Source organism: Odocoileus virginianus, chromosome 27, assembly GCF_023699985.2.
Source record: "Odocoileus virginianus isolate 20LAN1187 ecotype Illinois chromosome 27, Ovbor_1.2, whole genome shotgun sequence".
Lineage (NCBI taxonomy): Eukaryota > Metazoa > Chordata > Mammalia > Artiodactyla > Cervidae > Odocoileus > Odocoileus virginianus.
Window position 1 is genome coordinate 19,087,995 of NC_069700.1, and position 18,905 is coordinate 19,106,899.

At 44.3% G+C, this 18,905-nt stretch overlaps 1 protein-coding gene and 1 pseudogene across 1 annotated transcript; both read left to right on the plus strand.

Moving 5' to 3' along the window:
• The first annotated feature begins 1,091 nt into the window (after nucleotides 1-1,091).
• Nucleotides 1,092-18,414, plus strand: GCM1 (glial cells missing transcription factor 1). Its single transcript, XM_020902707.2, has 5 exons — nucleotides 1,092-1,288; nucleotides 12,137-12,389; nucleotides 13,438-13,550; nucleotides 15,199-15,327; nucleotides 17,304-18,414. The coding sequence occupies exons 1-5, from the start codon at nucleotides 1,217-1,219 to the stop codon at nucleotides 18,036-18,038; spliced, it is 1,302 nt and encodes a 433-aa protein (XP_020758366.1). The 5' UTR covers nucleotides 1,092-1,216; the 3' UTR covers nucleotides 18,039-18,414.
• LOC139031620 (5S ribosomal RNA) lies at nucleotides 5,222-5,340 on the plus strand (annotated as a pseudogene).
• Nucleotides 18,415-18,905: the final 491 nt, after the last annotated feature.

Below are 18,905 nucleotides of genomic sequence, written 5' to 3' on the forward strand. Positions count from 1 at the left end.
AAGTCAGAAAGTCTTGAAGGGTGCTTTGGATCAAACAAAGATGAGAAACACTATTTTAGAGCAGTAGTCCTCAAAAAACAGTTTTTCCCTCCGGGAGACATTTGGCAATGTCTGGAGATACGGCTGGTGGTCAACAAGGAGGGGTGAGTTGCCGCCAACACCTAATGGGCAGAGACCAAAGGATGCTGTTAAATATCCTACAATGCACAAGGCAACCCCCACAACAAAGATTATCAAACAGGTTTTCAGTGTCAATAGTGCCACGGTTTCAGAGGAATCTGATAATCATTTGAGAATATTTGAAGATATAAAATATATGAGTGAAGTCACTCAGTAGTGTCCGACTCTTTGCGACCCCATGGACTGTAGCCTACCAGACTCCTCCATCCATGGGATTCTCCAGGCAAGAGTACTGGAGTGGGTTGCCATTTCCTTCTTCAATATAGAAAATATATGCTGGATTATTAATCTCTATGGGAATTTAAATTTTAAAAAGACTTCTAGACACATCTGGCTGTGATGTTCCCCTCTTATAACACATCCACAGGGTAGCTAATTTATGAAGGTGTATCCATGGAAACAACTCCAAGCCAGTTATCCCTCCCTCCCCAACCCGACACATGGAGGAAAAGGTCCTAACCATTGACTACAGGTGACCATGGTACCTACAGAGGCCTTTGCACTTAGGGCTAGCAACCAGGAAGGTAGCCCAAATCTGAGGGTGAAAGTGATGTTCTTCCCCATGGTCAAGCTTTATTCCAGCAAACTCACTAATGGCTCCTATATTTTGTTTTTGTTTGTATGTTGGCGCTTACCAAAATGTCAGTGAAACAGTCTTTTCTGGCAGATGAGCGCTGGTATTTTAATTATATTTTCTTCTGAATTCCTTTTCTTAAAAGTCATTTTCAACTGGAGGATAACTGTTTTACAGAGTTGTCTGGGTTTCAGCCATACAACAATGCAAATCAGTCACAAGTATACCTATGTCTTCTCCCTCTTGAACCTCCCTCCCATCCCCTCTCCACCCAAGAGCACTGATTTTTATCTCTTTAATGATCAGTATCACTGTCATTTATTTTTTAGTGTTGGAAAGCAGTCTCCTGATCTAAACTGCTTGGGTGGACTGATCCAACCGAAAGAGGCTTTGAGAGCAAAATTCTCAAGTGCCTCTAGAGCTGCTGGATAGACAGAAACGTGTGGGTGACCTGACTTCATCATGGAACCTGAGAACGCTGACTCTGCAGACAAAGAGCTAAGCTGGGATATTAATGATATGAAACTGCCGCAGGTATGTACTTGTTCTCATGCTGCGTTCAGCATTTAGCCGTGAAGCCTTGAACGTAGCTCGCTAAGACCTGGAAGGAACTTGGTGAGGGTCCCAGCAGGGTAAATGCCTCTCCTACAGAGTTTCAGTTGGATATCCAACCAAGGACTTTTTTAATGTATATACTTTTTATGTATTTACTTTTGGCTGTGCTGGGTCTTCATTGATGCGTGGCCTTTTCTCTAATTGCGGTGCCCAGGTGTCTCATTGTGGTGGCTTCTCTTGTTGCAGAGCACAGGCTCGAGAGAACAGGCTTGATAGTTGTGGTGCACAGGGTTAGCTGCTCTGTGGCATGTGGGATTGTCCCGGACCAGGGATCGAACCTGTGTCTCCTGCATTGGCAGGCAGATTCTTCACCACTGAGGCACCAGGGAACCTCGCCTCCGACTGAGGACTTTTAAGAGGAGATTCCTAAACCCATGATTTGAGAAGGCCCTCACAGAGCAGACTCCCCTGGTTATAGACTGAAGCAAAGAAAGTGTTACTTTCCTTCTCTTTCAAAGTTGTTTTGGCTCCAATGCCATCTGCCTGGCTAGCTAGTAGAATGGAATCCATGATAATGTGCCTATAGATTGACTCTCTGTAACACACAAACTCCCATACAACCTCATTTGCTGGTAGTAATGGGTTTAACCTAAATCTGTCATTGAGATGTCCCGGTGAGAGTTCTCTTCTAGATCTTTTGTGATGACTACACGGTCCGTGCATGTGGGACTACTCTCCAGCAAACAGAGTGACTTCCACTTCGTGTTTTCTTTGCCTTCATCTTTGGCAATGACATTAAAAATTTTTTTTTATTTTATTTCTTTTTGGCTGCACTGGGTCTATCTTGCTTTGCACGGGCTTTCTCTAGTTACTGTAAGCCGGGGCTATGTTTCATTGCAGGGCTCGGGCCTCTCATTACAGTGGCTTCTCTTGTTGTGGAGCACCGGCTCTAAGCACGCAGGCTTCAGTAGTTGCAGCATACAGGCTTGATAGTTGCGGTACATGGGCTTAGTTGTTCTGCGGTGTGTGGAATCTTCCCAGACCAGGGATTAATCCCATGTCCCCTCCATTGACAGGTGGATTCCCAACTACTGTGCCACCAGGGAAGGCCTGGCAATTGACATTTTAAACTCTTAATTTGGTGGAAAACAGTTATTTTATTTTTTATCTTTTTTTTTTTTTTTTTTTGCTGAGCCACATGGCTTGTGAGATCTTAGTTCCCCAACTGGGAACTGAATCCCAGGTCACAGCAGTGAAAGCATTGAGTCTTAACCACTGGACCACCAGAGAATTTCCAACATTAGTTGTTTAAAACTGATTTCCTTGACCCCTCGTTTTGGTCTTTTTTCCAGTGAAGAAAGAAGGTTTTCACTGGAAGTTATTGGGAAGAGTGCCTGGGAAAGCTAAGACTGGAGACCACCAGAACCATCTAGTGGAAGGTCATGCTCATTTGCCTGATTTGGGGGAATGAGAAATTTGAATTATCCCAAGCAGAGGAGAGGGAATGGAGATTCCACCGTTGTTGGTTTTTTCCCACAGTTTTGATTTATGCTCACTCCAGATTTCACTCTAAAAAAGGCTTCCAGATCATTCTAAATTTCACTCTAGTGAAGTGCTTCTCTTTATGTTTCCCCTTACACTTCCTCCCCCATTCTCTCCTGGTAGGTTTTGGAAGAGCTAGGAAGTACTAAGTATGCCCTACTTGCCATTCATTTAAGGATGGCTAACTATATCACAGCTAAATCATGCAAATATCTATTTTAAGGGTTTCTGTTTATAGTTGCTTGTAATTGGTTTACAGTAGTTATAGCTGTTTTAGGGGAAACTTTAAGGTAAATTTTAATTACTCTTGGCTCAGAGACCCATATTCCTAATTCGTGATAGAAGGTCCCAAATAGAGAAACTGGGCATCCTCAAAAACAAGAGTTGAAGGAAGCAGGTATATAGATGATTTCGCAAATTCCCATCCCAGAGCGGGACCTTTAATGGGGTCTAAGAACACTGTACTAACATGTATTTTTTTTCTAGGGCAGAGGGGTCATATCATTCATCAAATCTATAGACAAAAGAAAGAACCATGTCCCTGGAGGGGATCTCAGGGTTCATAAAGGTTCATGTTCCAACATGAATTTTCCAAAACTTAAGCCTTCTCAGCTACCAGAGACACTTACAAGAAAAGTCTACATGCAATTCTGGAAATGTACTATTTTTAGTTTGTAGAAAAACTTCAGTGGCTCATGAAAATAGATAAGTGTCCTTCAGTTTGTTAACTATGCCAGGGAAATGATTAAAAGAGCAAATGAAGACTTAGTATTTTGGAGAAGGAAATGGCAACCCACTCCAGTATTCTTGTCTGGAGAATCCCATGGACAGAGGAGTCTGGTGGGCCACAGTCCACGGGGCTGCAAAGAGTCAGACACGACTGAAGTGACTAAGCACGCACGCACATTTTCTGAGCAGTCAACATTGTCCTCATCTGGATTTATGGGGCTGTGGAATTGTATCAAGACCCAGCTGAGGCAAAAAATAGAAGGTGTTGAAGCCAAGCACAGTAGATTTTTATATTTTGAGAGTGTTTCTGGAGGCAGAGCAGTGTACAATGAGAAGCACAAGGCTAGGAGACCAGGCCTAGGCTTTGAATTCCAGTCTTGCCTCCTTTTACCTGTAGAACTTCATGGAGTGGTTTAGCATATCTGAGGTCCCCTTTCTTCTTCTGATAATGAAGTTGTTGCACTAAACAGTCTCTTATGGACTCTTTTAGTACTAACAATCTAGGATCTGGTGACTCGAGATTCAGAAGGTGGCCTGCACCCTAGGACAGGCACTGGGTGCCAATCACAGGGCCTGGCACTTATTAAACAAGAAAGGACAAGTATGAAATTCATGAATGAGTGGGTCCATGGCTTATCATCTGGGTGACTCTAAACAAATCTGTTTTCTTGTTTTCACTATCTCCTCTGTAAAAGTAAAATAGTAATTCCTCATATACCTTGCTTGAATCTTTGAGTTGTTTAGAACAGATGATTTCTCAAAATGTGTTCTGTATGTGTAAGTTACAAGAAATTTTAATGGATGTTGTGAAGGAAGGAAAGAAGGACTAAGTTCAACCAAGTTAAGCCAATTTCTTCTTCTTTTTTTTTTTCCATGCCATGCATCATGTGGAATCTTAGTTTTGAATCCATGCCCCCTGCCGTGGAAATGCAGAGTTCTAACCACTGAAGAATTTCCTAAACCGATCTCTCTGCTGCAGACATAGTGTCTTTCTTACTGCATTATGGCTCTCCCAAGAGGAGGCTGTGTTGGCAATGTCACCCTAACTTATTTTTGACCACAAAGCTGTTTTTCCATGGAGCCCCTTAGGCAATGAGTGGTCCTCAGACCATCTGTTTGAGCATTAAAAAAATATGTTTCAAATAATTCCATCGATAATAGCAAGCACTGGATTACTACTATTATACTTTTCCCCAATTTCATTCTCTTTCCCACCCATACAAAGAATTTATAGTTTGTTTTTCATATTTGCATGTTCTTGCCATGGTTCCTACAAATTCCTTTCTTATTAATCCACTGACTTGCTTCAAGTTTCAAGATAGTTACCTGAGTGCTTATTGCATCTTCTGGTCCTGGAAACTCCAAAGGCCCTTTTTACATCACAGATCAAGATCTATGAGTTAATTTTTGGCAACAGTGAACAATGACATCCTCATCAGGACATCAAAGAGTTTTGATGTCAGTGGGTTGTGTCAGATACTGCTGGATGCTGGGGCTGTTAACCCATGTTAACTTTCATGGAAGGACTCAGGATTTGGGCCAGTGGAACAAGATCAGTGTCCGAACAGAGAATCAATGCCATATAGAAAAATGCCAGAGGCACTGAAGGAGGGCATATATAATTTAGTATGACTCCGACATGTCTACGGCCATATTACCCTGAACGCGCCCCATCTCATCTGATCTTGGAAGCTAAGCAGTGTCAGGCCTGGTTAGTACTTGGATGGCAGACTGCCTAGGAATACTGAGTGCTGTAGGCTTTGGTTTCCCTGTTGGCTCAGACGGTAAAGCATCTACCTGCAATACAGGAGACTCAGGTTTGATCCCTGGGTTGGGAAGATCCCCTGGAGAAGGAAATGGCAACCTTCTCCAGTATTCTTGCTTGGAGAATCCCATGGACAGAGGAGCCTGGCGGGCTACAGTCCACAGGCATCATAAAGAGTCTGACCCGACTGAGCGACTAACACTTTCACTTACTTTCGGGCATGGGGATAAAGGCTGAGCATCTGGCAAAAGGGCTCTCTCTGGACAAGTATATTGTAAAAGGTGAGAGGATTAGGTCAGATGAAGATAAGACAACGAAGGCAAAGTAGAGCACTTTGAAGTTCAAAGCCTCCCTACAGGGGAGCCGTGCACAGGCATTCAGTAAGGAGATCTGGGAGACAAGCGGCCTGAAAGGTGGTTTGGAGGCAGAATTGTTTCATGTGCCCTCCTCCCTTCTTTCAGCTGCATGTTTGTCTTTATAAATCTTCATGGAACTCATTTCTGATCACTTGTCTGGCTCGTGGTTAATTTGATACCACTTCTACTTTATCCAGCCTCCACGGAGTCAGCCCAGAACTGCAGGCACTTAACTTACTCAAAACCATCATTGATAAAAGTTTCTTTATTCCAGTCCAATGTAATACACCAATTTTTCTTTCCCTTTCTATTCCTTTAAACTACTTTAGAAGTTCAAATATAATTGCTGTAGGGTTTGCTTGATCCAAGCCGCAAAAGTCTGGGTTGGGTTAGTCTCACCTTTGTTAAAAATGCTCACCACAGGGTTCACTGGGCTTCCCAGGTGGTGCTCATGGTAAAGAACCTGCCTGCCGATTCCAAGAGGTGCAAGAGATGCAGGTTTGATCCCTGGGTTGGGAAGATCTCCTGGAGGAGGGCATGGCAACCCACTCCAGTATTCTTGCCTGGAGAACCCCATGGACAGAAAAACCTGGCAGGCAACTGTCCATAGGGTCACAAAGAGTCTGACACGACTGAAGCGACTTAGCATGCACGTACATGGTTCATTACAAGGATGCATCTCATTAGCATTGATTGTAATACTTGAGAGCCTTGAATGATGAAGTAATCTCTTTCTTTCTTTCTGGTTGACAATTGGATAGAAAACCAATTCCTTTTTCTTCTCAATAGTATCCACTGAAGAGGGAGACAGGAGCGACCGCTCTGCTCCCTGCACCTGCCAGATTCTCTGAGCAGAAACACAGGTATTCCAATAGCCCCACAGCAGACAAACACCTCGACTCATTTTGTTTCTTGAACATGAGCAGTTTGCCGATTAAACCCACAACCAAAGCCACACAGAGCTATTAACTCACACAATTCCAATGTTTAAATATACTTTTTGTAGAGAAAATCTATACATAGGCTAAACATAAATACAGGGCCACCTGAAGCCTGGAGAATCAACCCCAAAGAGGCCATGTCTTTGATGAGTTCATTCCTGGACCATGGTTTTAACAAGCACAATTTCCTTTGCCTCAGTCTTATGGGCAAAGGAGAATCTCTGAGCTCCTTCTGTGAATTTGTATAGAGAAATGTAATCAGAACAAGCTAGTTGTAATCAGATGTGTCTTGGTGCTAGGGAGCTAAGGGGTAAATAAGAGCCTGCCTTTCTGGTGAATTATTATCTGACTGCATGGTCAGGTCACCTTGTTGGTCTGACGGGGACACTCGTGACTTTGTCCTCTTTGCCTGGCATTCTCCTTGCTCTCAATGTCATTTGAACTCCCTGGGACATCTCCACCTATATGGACCCCATGGTCATTGGGTGCCCCCACTTTTGGGCCAGAATTCTTCTGCTGCCCTCTGCTTCTGGGGTGGTGAGGATGGTAGCAGAGACTCTCGTTGGGTGCCTGCCAGGAGGTCCCTTGCTTAGCCGGGTGGAATTGGGAAGGAAAAGGAGACCAGAAAATCTGGGGGGGGTGACAGAATTTGAAAGCTGGGGCACTCTGTCCCACCTTAGTGTTGTCTGAGCAAATAAGGAACTTTTTGACCTGCATCTTGATCTTTAATAAAGGTGGAAAATGGCAAGATTACCCAAAGGCAGTAATGCTTAAGTTAACTCAAAAGCATTTAGTCAAATTGAATTTCTCTCTTTGAAAACATTTGGAGTTGGGTTTCCAGTTGGTTCAGAGAGGTAAGTTTCAAAAAGGTTGAAGGTAAATCAAAATGCTGGATAAATTTTTTTTTCTGTGCTCCATAAGTAATATCTAATTTTTCCCTCTCTCGGATTTGCTTAAACATGTATCTGTTTGCTAGCCCTGTTTTATTTGGAAACATTTATTTATGAGGACTTTATAAGCTATTCTTATTAAAGAAAACCTGGCAGATAATTGTTTTACACTAGAGTGGATTATATCCCAAGGGAAAATCATTTTTAATATAATAGCATGCTAATATCAATATTTTTGAGATCTCATTTCAGAATTTGATTTTAATTCATTAGTTTTATGTAACAGTGTGTATTTCTTAAGCTACCCATTAAAACTTTAAGTAGTTAAATAAATGAGAATGAGGGAAGAACGAAAGGTGCTATATCATTGCACAGCTTCAAAGATTTTGAGTGACTTAGAAGACTAAGTCTCTTAGGGACAAAAATTACATACAGAAGTCACATAAATATTCATTAAACCCCCAATGATATTACCCATGATATAATACAATATAAATTTGTTACATTTTATATGTTGGAAACCTTAAGAATATTCCCTTTAAATTATAAACTTCCTAACCAAGAGGAAAGACAAAGAGTTACTCATGAAAAGTTAGAAACAAACATAAAAAGAAGATCCAAAAAGAGGGAAATGTTTTGTGGGGATTTGTTAAACAAGATTAAGAAATAATCATTCTTCTAAAATTTTATGCTCTAGTGCCTTAAATTTAGGAGATTTTCAGAGTTCCCTATCATTCATTTGACGTCTGGATTCCTTTGCATCACTGGAATCTAGGTTTTCTCATAACTGCAATGTCAAAAAATGTCAGAAATCCCACAAAAGTCCTGGTCAAAAGACTGGTCATATATAAATAGCCAAGAGAAAATCTTGATATAAATACTCTTGCTCCTGGTAATTTTCTTGAGGTTTTACGTTGTCAAACTTATTACTGGCTTATTAATGGAACTGGAAAACTAGGGTACTGGTGGAGGAGCTGATGGAAAAAAAGCTTAACATACTGTGGAATGCAGAACAAACTATGTGGGCTTTAGAACAAACTTCAACAATATTAAAATAATCGAAAACACAGATGTGTTCAACTATAATGGATCCGAACTAGACACTAATAACAAAAGCCAACAGGAAATTCTGTAAATACACAGAAACTAAACAATATATTTCTAAATAAGTCATCAAAGAAGGAACCTCATAGGGAAGTGAAAACATGCATTAAACTGAGAGAAAGAAAAGACAGTGAAGAACGTTTCTGGCTCTTCTGGCAAGGGAGTGCTTGCTTTAACTGGAGTATTTGAATTGCTCTCACAAGCACTGTAGGTTCCTTCTGGTTTGTGGGGTCTATGCCACTGACCAGACTGAAGGGGCCCCTCACCTTTATTTTATTTATTTAAAAGAAAATATTTATGTATTTACTTGGCTGCACTGGGTCTTAGTTACACCTTCACCGCAGCATGGGAACTCTTAGTTGCAGTATGTAGATCTAGTTCCCCAACAAGGGATCAAATCCAGACCCCTTGCAGTGAGAGCCTGGTGTCTTTCGTCACTGGACTGCTAGGGAAGTCCCATCCCTCACCTTTAAAACACGGAAATCTCAGCTTTCCTTCAAGACCACTTTGTTCTTATCTCTGCTGCCCTGACAACTGTGCTTTGTATTGGAATAATCAAATCCACTGGTAAATCTCTGCAGCCCAGATCGTTAAAGGTCCACATTTTAACGTTTTAACCTATATTGTTATTACTTCAGAAGATAAAATATTATGCTTTCGGTGGCATTTCTGTGGCAGAAGAGAGCATTGTTTAGAGCTTTGGATCAGAAGGAAGAGAAGAGAAGGTGGGTGGAGGAAGCAGGAGACAGAGAGGGGAAGAGGGGGCTGCCTCCAGGGGCTGCCTGAGGTTGTGTGTTGATTAATCCCACTCAGAATTACCAGAGAAGTTGGGGAGAGAGCTGGAGACAGCTCATTCAGCATCTTGGGCTGGCTGGGCCTCTTTCCTAGAAACTAGACACAGTCGCCTTTGGACCAGAGGGGACCCCCATCCCCTAGACACCACCCGCTTTCCCCTGCCCTTCTGGAGCAACATGCCCTTTCCTCACCGCTGGACGGCATAGCGGAGCTATCGTTCTGAGAGAGAGGCTCAAGAACAGGAGTTGTGCCCACTAAGCTTTGGTTTTATAGGGGCTTGGACGCCTGTCTTACATTTGGCTAAACAAGGTTTAAAGCATCAAGTGACTTCTCTGCGGGTCATCTAAAAGCTGCTGGCCCTCACACCCAGTGGCTGGTGTGTGTTGCCCGAGATCAGAAGACTAACAGCTAACACTGATGTGGAACTTGCTATGTGCCAGGCACGGGTTCTATTTTATTTTTTATTGATGTATAGTAGATTTCTGATGTTGGTTTAGGTTCTGGTATACAGCAAAGTGATTCAGTTATACACATTATCAATATATATTCTTTTTCATATTCCTTTCCATTAGGGTTTATTACAGGATATCAAATAGAGTTCCCTGTGCTATACAGTAGGGCCTTTTTTTTTTAAATCTATTTTATATACATAGTAGTTTGCATCTGCTAACTCCAAACTCCTAATTTAGCCCTCTCTGCTTTCCTCTTTAGTAACCGGAAGTTTGTTTTCTATGTCTGTGAGTTTAGTTTTATTTCATAGATAAATTCATTTGTATCATTTAAATTCATTTTTCCTTTTTTTTCCCCTCCTTTTTTTCCCCCTGCTTCACACAACTTGCAGGATCCTACTTTCCTGAACAGGGAGTGAACCCAGGCCCTCAACAGTGAAAGCACTGAGCCCTAACCACTGGACCACAAGGCAATTCCCTGTATCTTTTTTTTCTTTTTTAGATTCTCCATACAAGCGATATGTTTGTCTTTTTTTTAACTTGCTTCAACTTAGTACAATCATCTCTAGGTCCATCCATGCTGCTGCAAATGGTGTTATTTCATTCCTTTTCATGGCTGACTATTCCATGATGTGTACATACTACAACTTCTTTATCCATTCATCTGTCAATGGACACTTAGGTTGCTTCCATGCCTTGGCTGCTGTGAATAGCGAGCACTGTTTTGAATGCTTTGTGTATGTTGACCCGTTCAGTCTCCAAACATCCCTGTCGGGCAGGTACTCCCAGGGCCCCCATCTCACAGAGCAGAGAGTGGAGCCCTTCCCTCTCAGGGTGAGGCCCACAGCCTGGCCGAGTGCCTCCACAAGTCATGCTCCTACTAACAGTTGACAAGCTCTCTGTGAAGGGCCAGACAGTAAATATTTTAGGTTTTGTGGGCCATACATTCTTGACTGCACCTACTGGACTCTGTCACGGTGTGTAAACATATTCACAGACAACACATGTGAATGTACATGGCTGGGTTCCAATAAAACTTTATTTACAAAAACAGGCATTGGGGACTTCCCTGGTGGTCCAGTGGCTAAGACTCTCTGCTCCCATTGTTTGGTGTCTTCTACACTTGAACTCCAACTTGGAGAGACATGACCTCCTGGAGCTGCCCTTCCATCCTGATGTTTGCTTATCCTTTTCAAATGTCTTGTTTTTCCTTTCTCATATTCTGTGCTGTGTTTTCTTGCTTGGGGAGCAAAGGAGAAGCACCCTTCTGGAGCTTCTAGAATCTAAACCCTAACCTTCCAGAAGCTTCTTGTTGAAAAATGTTCTTATACCATGTCTCTGGAAGCTGCAAGAATGGGCGCTGCTTAAGTTTGACCACTGAGATTGCTAATGATTCTCACTCTAAGAACTGGCCAAACATGGCCATGAGCCATAACTTCACAAACATTCAGCCAGAGCTCCCTGCATGCTAGGTGATGAGCTAACTAATTTTTATATGTTATCCTATGTAACTCTCAGACCCACTCGAGGTAGGTAGGTCTGGTTATTTCTATTATACAGATGAAGAAATGGAGACACAGAAAGTCAAATAACTTATGCTATGAGGATTAAGTGTCCTGTGTCCCTGCCTACTTAAAGAGGAGAGTTTGGTTTAGTTAGGTACCCATAGGCAGGGAACTGTGTCAGTCCTGGGCAGGAACATTAAAGTTTTCAATCAAGCTCAACCTGTCCTTACTCCTCCACCCTGTTTGAGGCGCATGAACATGCGAGTAGAGCAAAGGGGAGAGAATTTCCGCAGAGGCGGAAGTGGCTGTCCAGCCTTCCACCGCATTTCTCAGCTGGTTCTGCATTAAACCCTCCACTTTCTCAACAAGCTAAGCACCACGTGGAGCGCAACACTGTCTCTCTGCCCTGCCCCAGTGCCATCCATAGCCACTGTGCAAGCATACTATCGCTTCACTCTCCAACATTCTCAGTGAGCAGTGGTCCTCACTCATCACCAAAGGCTAGAGGAGCATCAATCACGCAGGGGGCTGCGTCACTAGCCATTCTGGTCCAGGGGGCAGATGTGGGATGGACCCAGCGGTCACGTGGCCGCAGCCGGGCTGTGCGCGCTCAGACCCCCGCTACGTGGTAAGATCCAGCTGGGTCTTTGCCAGAGATACATCTCCCAGAAGAGCTGGGCGCCAGGCCACCTTTCTGTCCAGTGGTGACTTCCAGCTGAAACTATAATAATCTCCTTTGTGTTTTCATCAGAACGTGAAAAAGACAGACTGGTTCCAGGAGTGGCCCGATGCCTACGAGAAGCACATCTACAGCTCCGACGACAGGAACGCGCAGCGCCACCTGAGCAGCTGGGCCATGCGCAACACCAACAACCACAACTCCCGCATCCTCAAGAAGTCCTGCCTGGGCGTGGTGGTGTGCGGCCGCGACTGCTCGGTCGCCGAGGGCCGCAAGGTCTACCTGAGGCCAGCCATCTGCGACAAGGCCCGGCAGAAGCAGCAGAGTGAGTGGCGCTCCCGCCCCGAGGGGCCTCAACGTTCTCCCTCCTCCGAGGGCCCAGCCTCCTTGCTGGAGGGTGGAGGTGACCAAGGCTGTTTCTAGAGATCATTTTAAGGAGAGACAGCCAGCCCCCTGGGCCCCCGTATTCCCATAGATCTGCCATGCCTGGTGCACCCACCCCTAACACTGCTCCCTTGGGTTAAGATCTGACTCGGGGCCTCTGTTAAAAGGAGGATGCACCACTCAGGGGACAAACAGTAACTCATCGGTGCACTCACATATATGAATAGTGTAAGAGAAAGTTGTGCACCAGGCTTGCCCCCCGACACCTTGGGGAATGGGGTTCCCCCAAATGATTTCAGTGAGTGCTTTGATCTGGAGGGGGGACCCAGGACTAAATCTGAGGTTAGACTCAATTCCCTGCCATTTAGGTTCAGGCCATCATCACATGCTAATTCTTCATTTTTTTTTTATCATATTCATCAGATTGTGAAATAGATACATTCAGCATTCCCTGTGCATTGCCCACTTCGGATCTCAAGTTACTTCACGTTCTTTTCTTGTCCTTTGTTTTCCAAACTTGCTCTCAGGGCAGGACGGCATCAGTCATTTACACTTTAGTGGAAATTTAGTAGCTGCATTCTCTCCATCATGTGGTTTTGCTCCTTGACCCTTAGTTCAAATTGTGAAGTGAAAGGATTTTTTTCCTCTTTACAAAGAATTTCAAGTATCAGTAAATAAGGAGAGAAGGATTTTTGTGTTTTTTTTGCTTAAAAGAGCTCCCCCCACCCCCGCACACCCCTGACCTGTAAAATATTCCACTCAGTAGGTAACTGCTTCCTCTACTGCATGTGAGAGTGACCTGGGCTGCTTTAGTGGTCTGGCCTCCTAGGCCCAGGAGTCATGCCCAGCGGGTGAAAGCCTGTAAAACTGTGTCCAGGTGGACTCTGCTGTTCTGGAGTCAAGTCTGACACGGACAGAGCTGCACAGACCCGGGGATCTGCTGGCCAGGCTTGGCTGAGTGTGGTCACCTTTCCTCTGCTCTTTTGTAGGGAAACGCTGCCCCAACTGCGATGGGCCCCTGAAGCTCATTCCCTGCCGGGGCCACGGGGGCTTTCCCGTCACCAACTTCTGGAGGCACGACGGACGCTTCATATTTTTCCAGGTTGGATTTACGTTAAAGATTCCATTTCTGTTTACTTCAGGAACTGTTCACAGAGCACGAGGGAGACTTGCCTCCAGGAGAGGCATAGGTGGAGGGGAGCCTGCACCCTCCCTGGGGGAACCCTCTGGGCAAGCAAACATCTGTGCCCCGAACCTCGAGAGAGGAGCCAAGAGTGGAGCCCAGGCTCCAAGGGGGTGACCGCTGTCGGTAACGTGGGCCCCCGTGCACTGGGCTTCCGCAGACCCAGCTCTGACTTTTCATCAGCTCTCTAAACATGGACACATTGCTTTATTCCCCTAAGCCCCAGTTTTCAGTAAAATGTGGTATTAAGGGGTCCTCTCCAGGGAGGTGGCAGAAACAGTGGACTCTGAGAGCTGGACTGTCTGGATCTGAGTCCTTGCTAAATCTGCCTTGGAAAAGAAAATGCTCTGAATGTACAGGGTTTGCCAACTTCTGGAATATAACTGTTCTCATCATGGCTGATTTCAAATTGGTTTTCTTTAAGCCAATTATTTTAGTATACATTTTTTCATAATACTTACATGGTCATAAGGTTGAACACAGGGTTTCATGGCAAAAGCACATCAAAAATTAATATTGAAGGTAATAGAGAATGAAGATATTAAGCTTGACAGAAATTCTCTGGAAAGATCTCTTTGCTAGAACTGTGCAAGACGACCTGAAATTTTCTTTCCTTGCTTTCCTCTGTGTTCTTTCAGTATCTCCAACAAACATATTTTAAAAAATTTTAATTCTATTGGAGTATAGTTGATTGGGGGTGGGGGGCTTCCCAGGTGGCGCTAGTGTTAGAGAAGCTGCCTGCCAATGCAGGAGACACAAGAGACACGGGTTTGATCCCTGGAGGAAGGTAACCTGGAGGAGGAAATGGCAACCCACTCCGGTATTCTTGCTTAGAAAATCCCATAGACAGAGAAGCCTGGTAGTCTATGGGGTCGCAAAGAGTCGGACATGACTGAGCACGCACACACACCCATAGTTGATTTACAGTGTTGTGTTAATTTCAGATGTACAGCAAAGTGTCAAGCCATTTTTAACAACCAGCTCACAAAATACCTGAATGGCCAACAGTTGGCTCTCTACCTGGCTGGCTCTGGCACACTCTGGATCCCAGTTCCCCCACTTTACTAGAGGAGGTTTCCCAGGTGGTAAATCTCTCCATGCCTCCATCTCCTCCTACTCTGTAAGCTGGGGGTGATGGTAATGGTGTGGCCCTCACAGCATTGCGCTGAAGATTCAAGAATATGTGTAATCAGTGTTACTCATTATCACTATGAATGTGACTTGGCAGAGCTGGGGAGAGGAATGCAAAGAAGGAATACCATCAGCAAAGGCCGGCGGGTGGGTGGGCTTCTTGTTCAGTCACTAAGTTGTGTCTGACTCTTTTCGACCCCATGGACTGCAGTATGCCAGGCTTCCCTGTCCCTCACTGTTTCCCAGAGTTTGCTCAACCTCATGTCTATTGAATCGGTGATGCTACCCAACCCTGGGAGGGTCGTGAAATGTTACTCTGATCTTGTGACAACTGTCAACTGCAGCAGCACCCAGTCCAACAGCAGAGTACAGGATAAGACTTTACATACCATAAAGTACATCCAGTTGTTTATTTTGCTGCTTCTTCTCCTTTAAGTCAAAGGGAGAGCATGACCATCCAAAGCCAGAAACCAAATTGGAAGCTGAGGCCAGAAGAGCAGTGAAGAAAACACACTCGGCTTCTTCCTCAGTCTCCTCGAAGCTGAAACAGAGCCCAGACATAAAGGTAACCTTGCTGCATGCATCTCCAAAATATCTGGGGGCTTGCCATCCCTGTGGTGGCAGCAGTAGATTTCACTGTCATCACCTACAAATGAGGGCTTCCCACATGCCCGCTAGTGATAAAGAATCTGCCTGCTAATACAGGAGACCCAAGAGATACGGGTTCTACCCCTGGGTCAGGAAGATCCCCTGGAATAGGAAATGGCAACCCATTCCGGTATACCTGCCTGGGAAATTCCATGGACAGAAGAGCCTAGAAGGTGCAGTCCATGGGGCTGCAAAGAGTCAGACACGACTGACAAATTCCTAGGCAGAATTTATCTGTGATGGATTAAGCATGCTCTTAGCAGGTCTTTGAGCCTACAAAGGAAAGCCCCAAATCATATATATTCAGGCTCACGTATGAGCCAGGATCTGGCAAAGAAACTGTGGTTCCTCTTAATGTCTACCATCTTTGCAGCATGCTCTCAACCATAAAGTCCATATAATTTCAGAATCATCTTCCCTACTGTAGTTAAAAAGAGACCTGAATTAGTACTTAACCTGTGTTTGGCACTCTCTGTATTTCTGCTAGAACCAAAAAGAAATGATCTGCATAAAATCTGAGCCTCATACTTCTTCATTCTCCCCCGAAGCCGATGATTTCCTTAGTGCACTTGACCAAGATGAAATAACCAGGCAATTTCTGAAAACAGTGGTCATCTGGGAATGTGCGGATGCCCACTTCTCCCCACAGTCAAACTGTGCTGTGATGTTCCTGGCTTTCTGGCTGTCATAGTGTAGGTAGGGTTTGTCTGCTTAATAGTGTTTTACTGATTCCTATACTTTTTCCTGGGCTTCCCAGGTGCTGCTAGTGGTAAAGAACCCACCTGCTGATGCAGGAGACATAAGAGATGCGGATTCAATCCCTGGGTCAGGAAGATCCCCTGGAGGAGGGCATGGCAACTTATTCCAATATTCTTGCCTGGAGAATCCCATGGACAGAGGAGCCTGGTGGGCTAGAGTCCATAAGGTCAGAAAGACTTGGACACAACTGAAGTGACTGAACAAGCATGCAGCATACTTTTTCTGCTGGTCAATGGTCCACATTTCAGGAGTACAGAAATTGAGCCAGTCCGTCCTTGGAGGTTCTAATGTACCTTAAGGAAAAAAGTCATAACTTGAGCCATAATTTCAGGGAAATAGGAGCAACCGTGTCCGACTCTTTTGTGACCCCATGGACTATAGCCTGCCAGGCTCCTCTGTCCATGGGATTTTCCAGGCAAGAATACTGGAGTGGGTTGCCATTTCTTTCTCCAGGAGATCTTCTCAACCCAGGGGTCAAACTTGGATCTCCTGCATTGGCAGGCAGATTCTTTACCACTGAGCCACCAGGTAAAGCCCTATTAGTCAATAGTTTTACATAAACAAGAAGATAACTTAGTCCTCAAGCAGATTCTTTTCTTGTGATTAACTGGAGAATGATATACTTTCTCCATTTAAAAAAAAAGTTGACCACGTCATATGCCAGAGGTCTGTGATTCAACAAAGTGAGCTTGGAGTTTCTTGAGAAAAAAAATAATCCCTTGGAATCCACTAAAAAGTAGAGAAGTCAAGGAGAAAGTTGAGATTCCCCTGAGGATAATGTAAAACTCTGAAGCTGTGGTTTGATTTTTCTTACATAGCCCCTCACAAGTTTCTCACAGAGGCAATTAGGGTTTCAGATTTGCATTTGAGGTGGAATGTTCTAAGCATTCTCCTGTCTGAGTGAAAGAAGGGCCATGCAGCCCTTCCTGGTTGGTCAGATTTCGCGCTGAAATGGCAGCAGCCTTGAGTTCCTGCAGGCCTCGTGAGCTCATGCAAAGCCCTGTGCGTGTTTGTGCTTCGAGCATGTAGGGAATGAGGAAAATGCACAGAGCGCTTGCTTGTGCAGGGTCACTCGTGGGTGCCTGGGGTAGTAGGGTGAGTTTAACTAATTAACATGAGCTTTTGTCTTTCCAGCCTCTTCCAGGTGAAACACAAAGTTGGGAAAGTTTAACTTGGTCTTTCCAGGAAGCTGTCCAATTGCCTCCTAGTTACAGTGGACATGTGATAGGTTACACTCCCCAGCAGAAGGCATGGAATGACGGCTCATCCTTCCCCGAGAGCTATGGTTTGGGGGGTACCTCTGAGCTGGCAAACCTCACTCCCACCCTGGGCCCCCCTCAGCTCTACGACAAATGGGATTTGTCCCACAGTCGGGTCTCCAGCAGCGGAGACCTGCTGCAGCCCTCCATCTCTGGAGTCTTCTCTGATTACAGTGATCTGCAGACATGGAATAAGAACGTGGCTTTGGGACGAAGTCCTCTGAATGACAACAGTTGTCCCAGTTACCCTTTTCCTCTGGCCAGCTGGCCCTACGACTTCTCCTCTTCCCAGAGCTCTTCAGAACCCTTCCACCAGCCGGTTCCAGTGGAACCAGCAGCAGCCAAATCCAGCTATCCACCCATATGGCCAAATCAAGGGGGTGAACTTTATGAAGAGAAGGTGCCTGTGGATTTTAACAGCTACCACCCTCCCACCACATGCCATTCACCCCAGGAAGACCCCGTTCTCCTCACCCACACTTCTCAGCCTTATCATCAATATGCCCTGCCTGGCAAGAGCAACAAATGGGATTTTGATGAAGAAATGGGGTGCCTGGGTTTGGATCACTGCAACAATGAGATGCTTCTAAACCTCTGTCCTTTAAGATGATCCAAATCAGAGCCCTTATGCACTGCCGATGGGAGTGGCGTTTGGTGCAGCCGCTGTGGGAAACAGTGTGGAGGTTCCTCAAAAGATTGAAAGCAGAACTATCTAGCAGACGATCCAGTAATCCCACTCCTCGAGGAATAATAGAATGGAACCAAATCACCGTCCTGAAGAGACATCTGCACCACCATGTTCACTGCAGCATCATTTACAGTAGCCAAGACATGGAAGCAAGCTAAGACAGGTGCATGGGTAAAGAAAAAGTGGTGCATGTATATATATATAAATAAATAAATATATATATACATATACCATTTAGCTGTGAAAAAGAAGGAAATCAAGTCATTTGCAACAATATGGATGGACCCTGAGGGCATTATGCTAAGTTAAATAAGCCAGAAAGAGAAAAACAAATATTGTTATGATCTCGCTTACATGTGGAATATTAAAAAACCCAAATTTATAAGAAATAGAGATCAGATTTGTGATTTTTAGAGGTGGAGGGTGAGGGGTGGGAAAACTGGGTGAAAGTGATCAAGAGGTAGAAACTTCCAGTTTTAATATAAATAAGTTCTGGAGATGTGAGGTACAACATGGTGACTATAGTTAACAAGACTGTACCATATATTTGAAAGTTAAGAGAATGGAGCTTAAAAAGTATCGCAAGGGGGTAAAATGTAACTGGTGATGAATATTAACCACTCTTAATGTGGTTAACATTTTGCAGTATATGCATGTATCAGGGCATTATGGTGTACACTTTAAACTTATACAATGTTATTTGTCAATTATATCAATAAAATTATATCTCAATAAAACTGGGGGAGAAAAATGGCTGAAATCTTTTATAGCCATTTAAAAAACTGGAGG

Excerpts from the sequence above, each read along its gene's own strand:
- GCM1 (XM_020902707.2), top strand. The coding sequence starts at position 1,217 with ATGGAACCTGAGAACGCTGACTCTGCAGACAAAGAGCTAAGCTGGGAT. Across the intron at positions 1,289-12,136 it reads ATGATATGAAACTGCCGCAG|AACGTGAAAAAGACAGACTG; the intron begins GTATGTACTTGT and ends TGTTTTCATCAG. Across the intron at positions 15,328-17,303 it reads AACAGAGCCCAGACATAAAG|CCTCTTCCAGGTGAAACACA; the intron begins GTAACCTTGCTG and ends TTGTCTTTCCAG.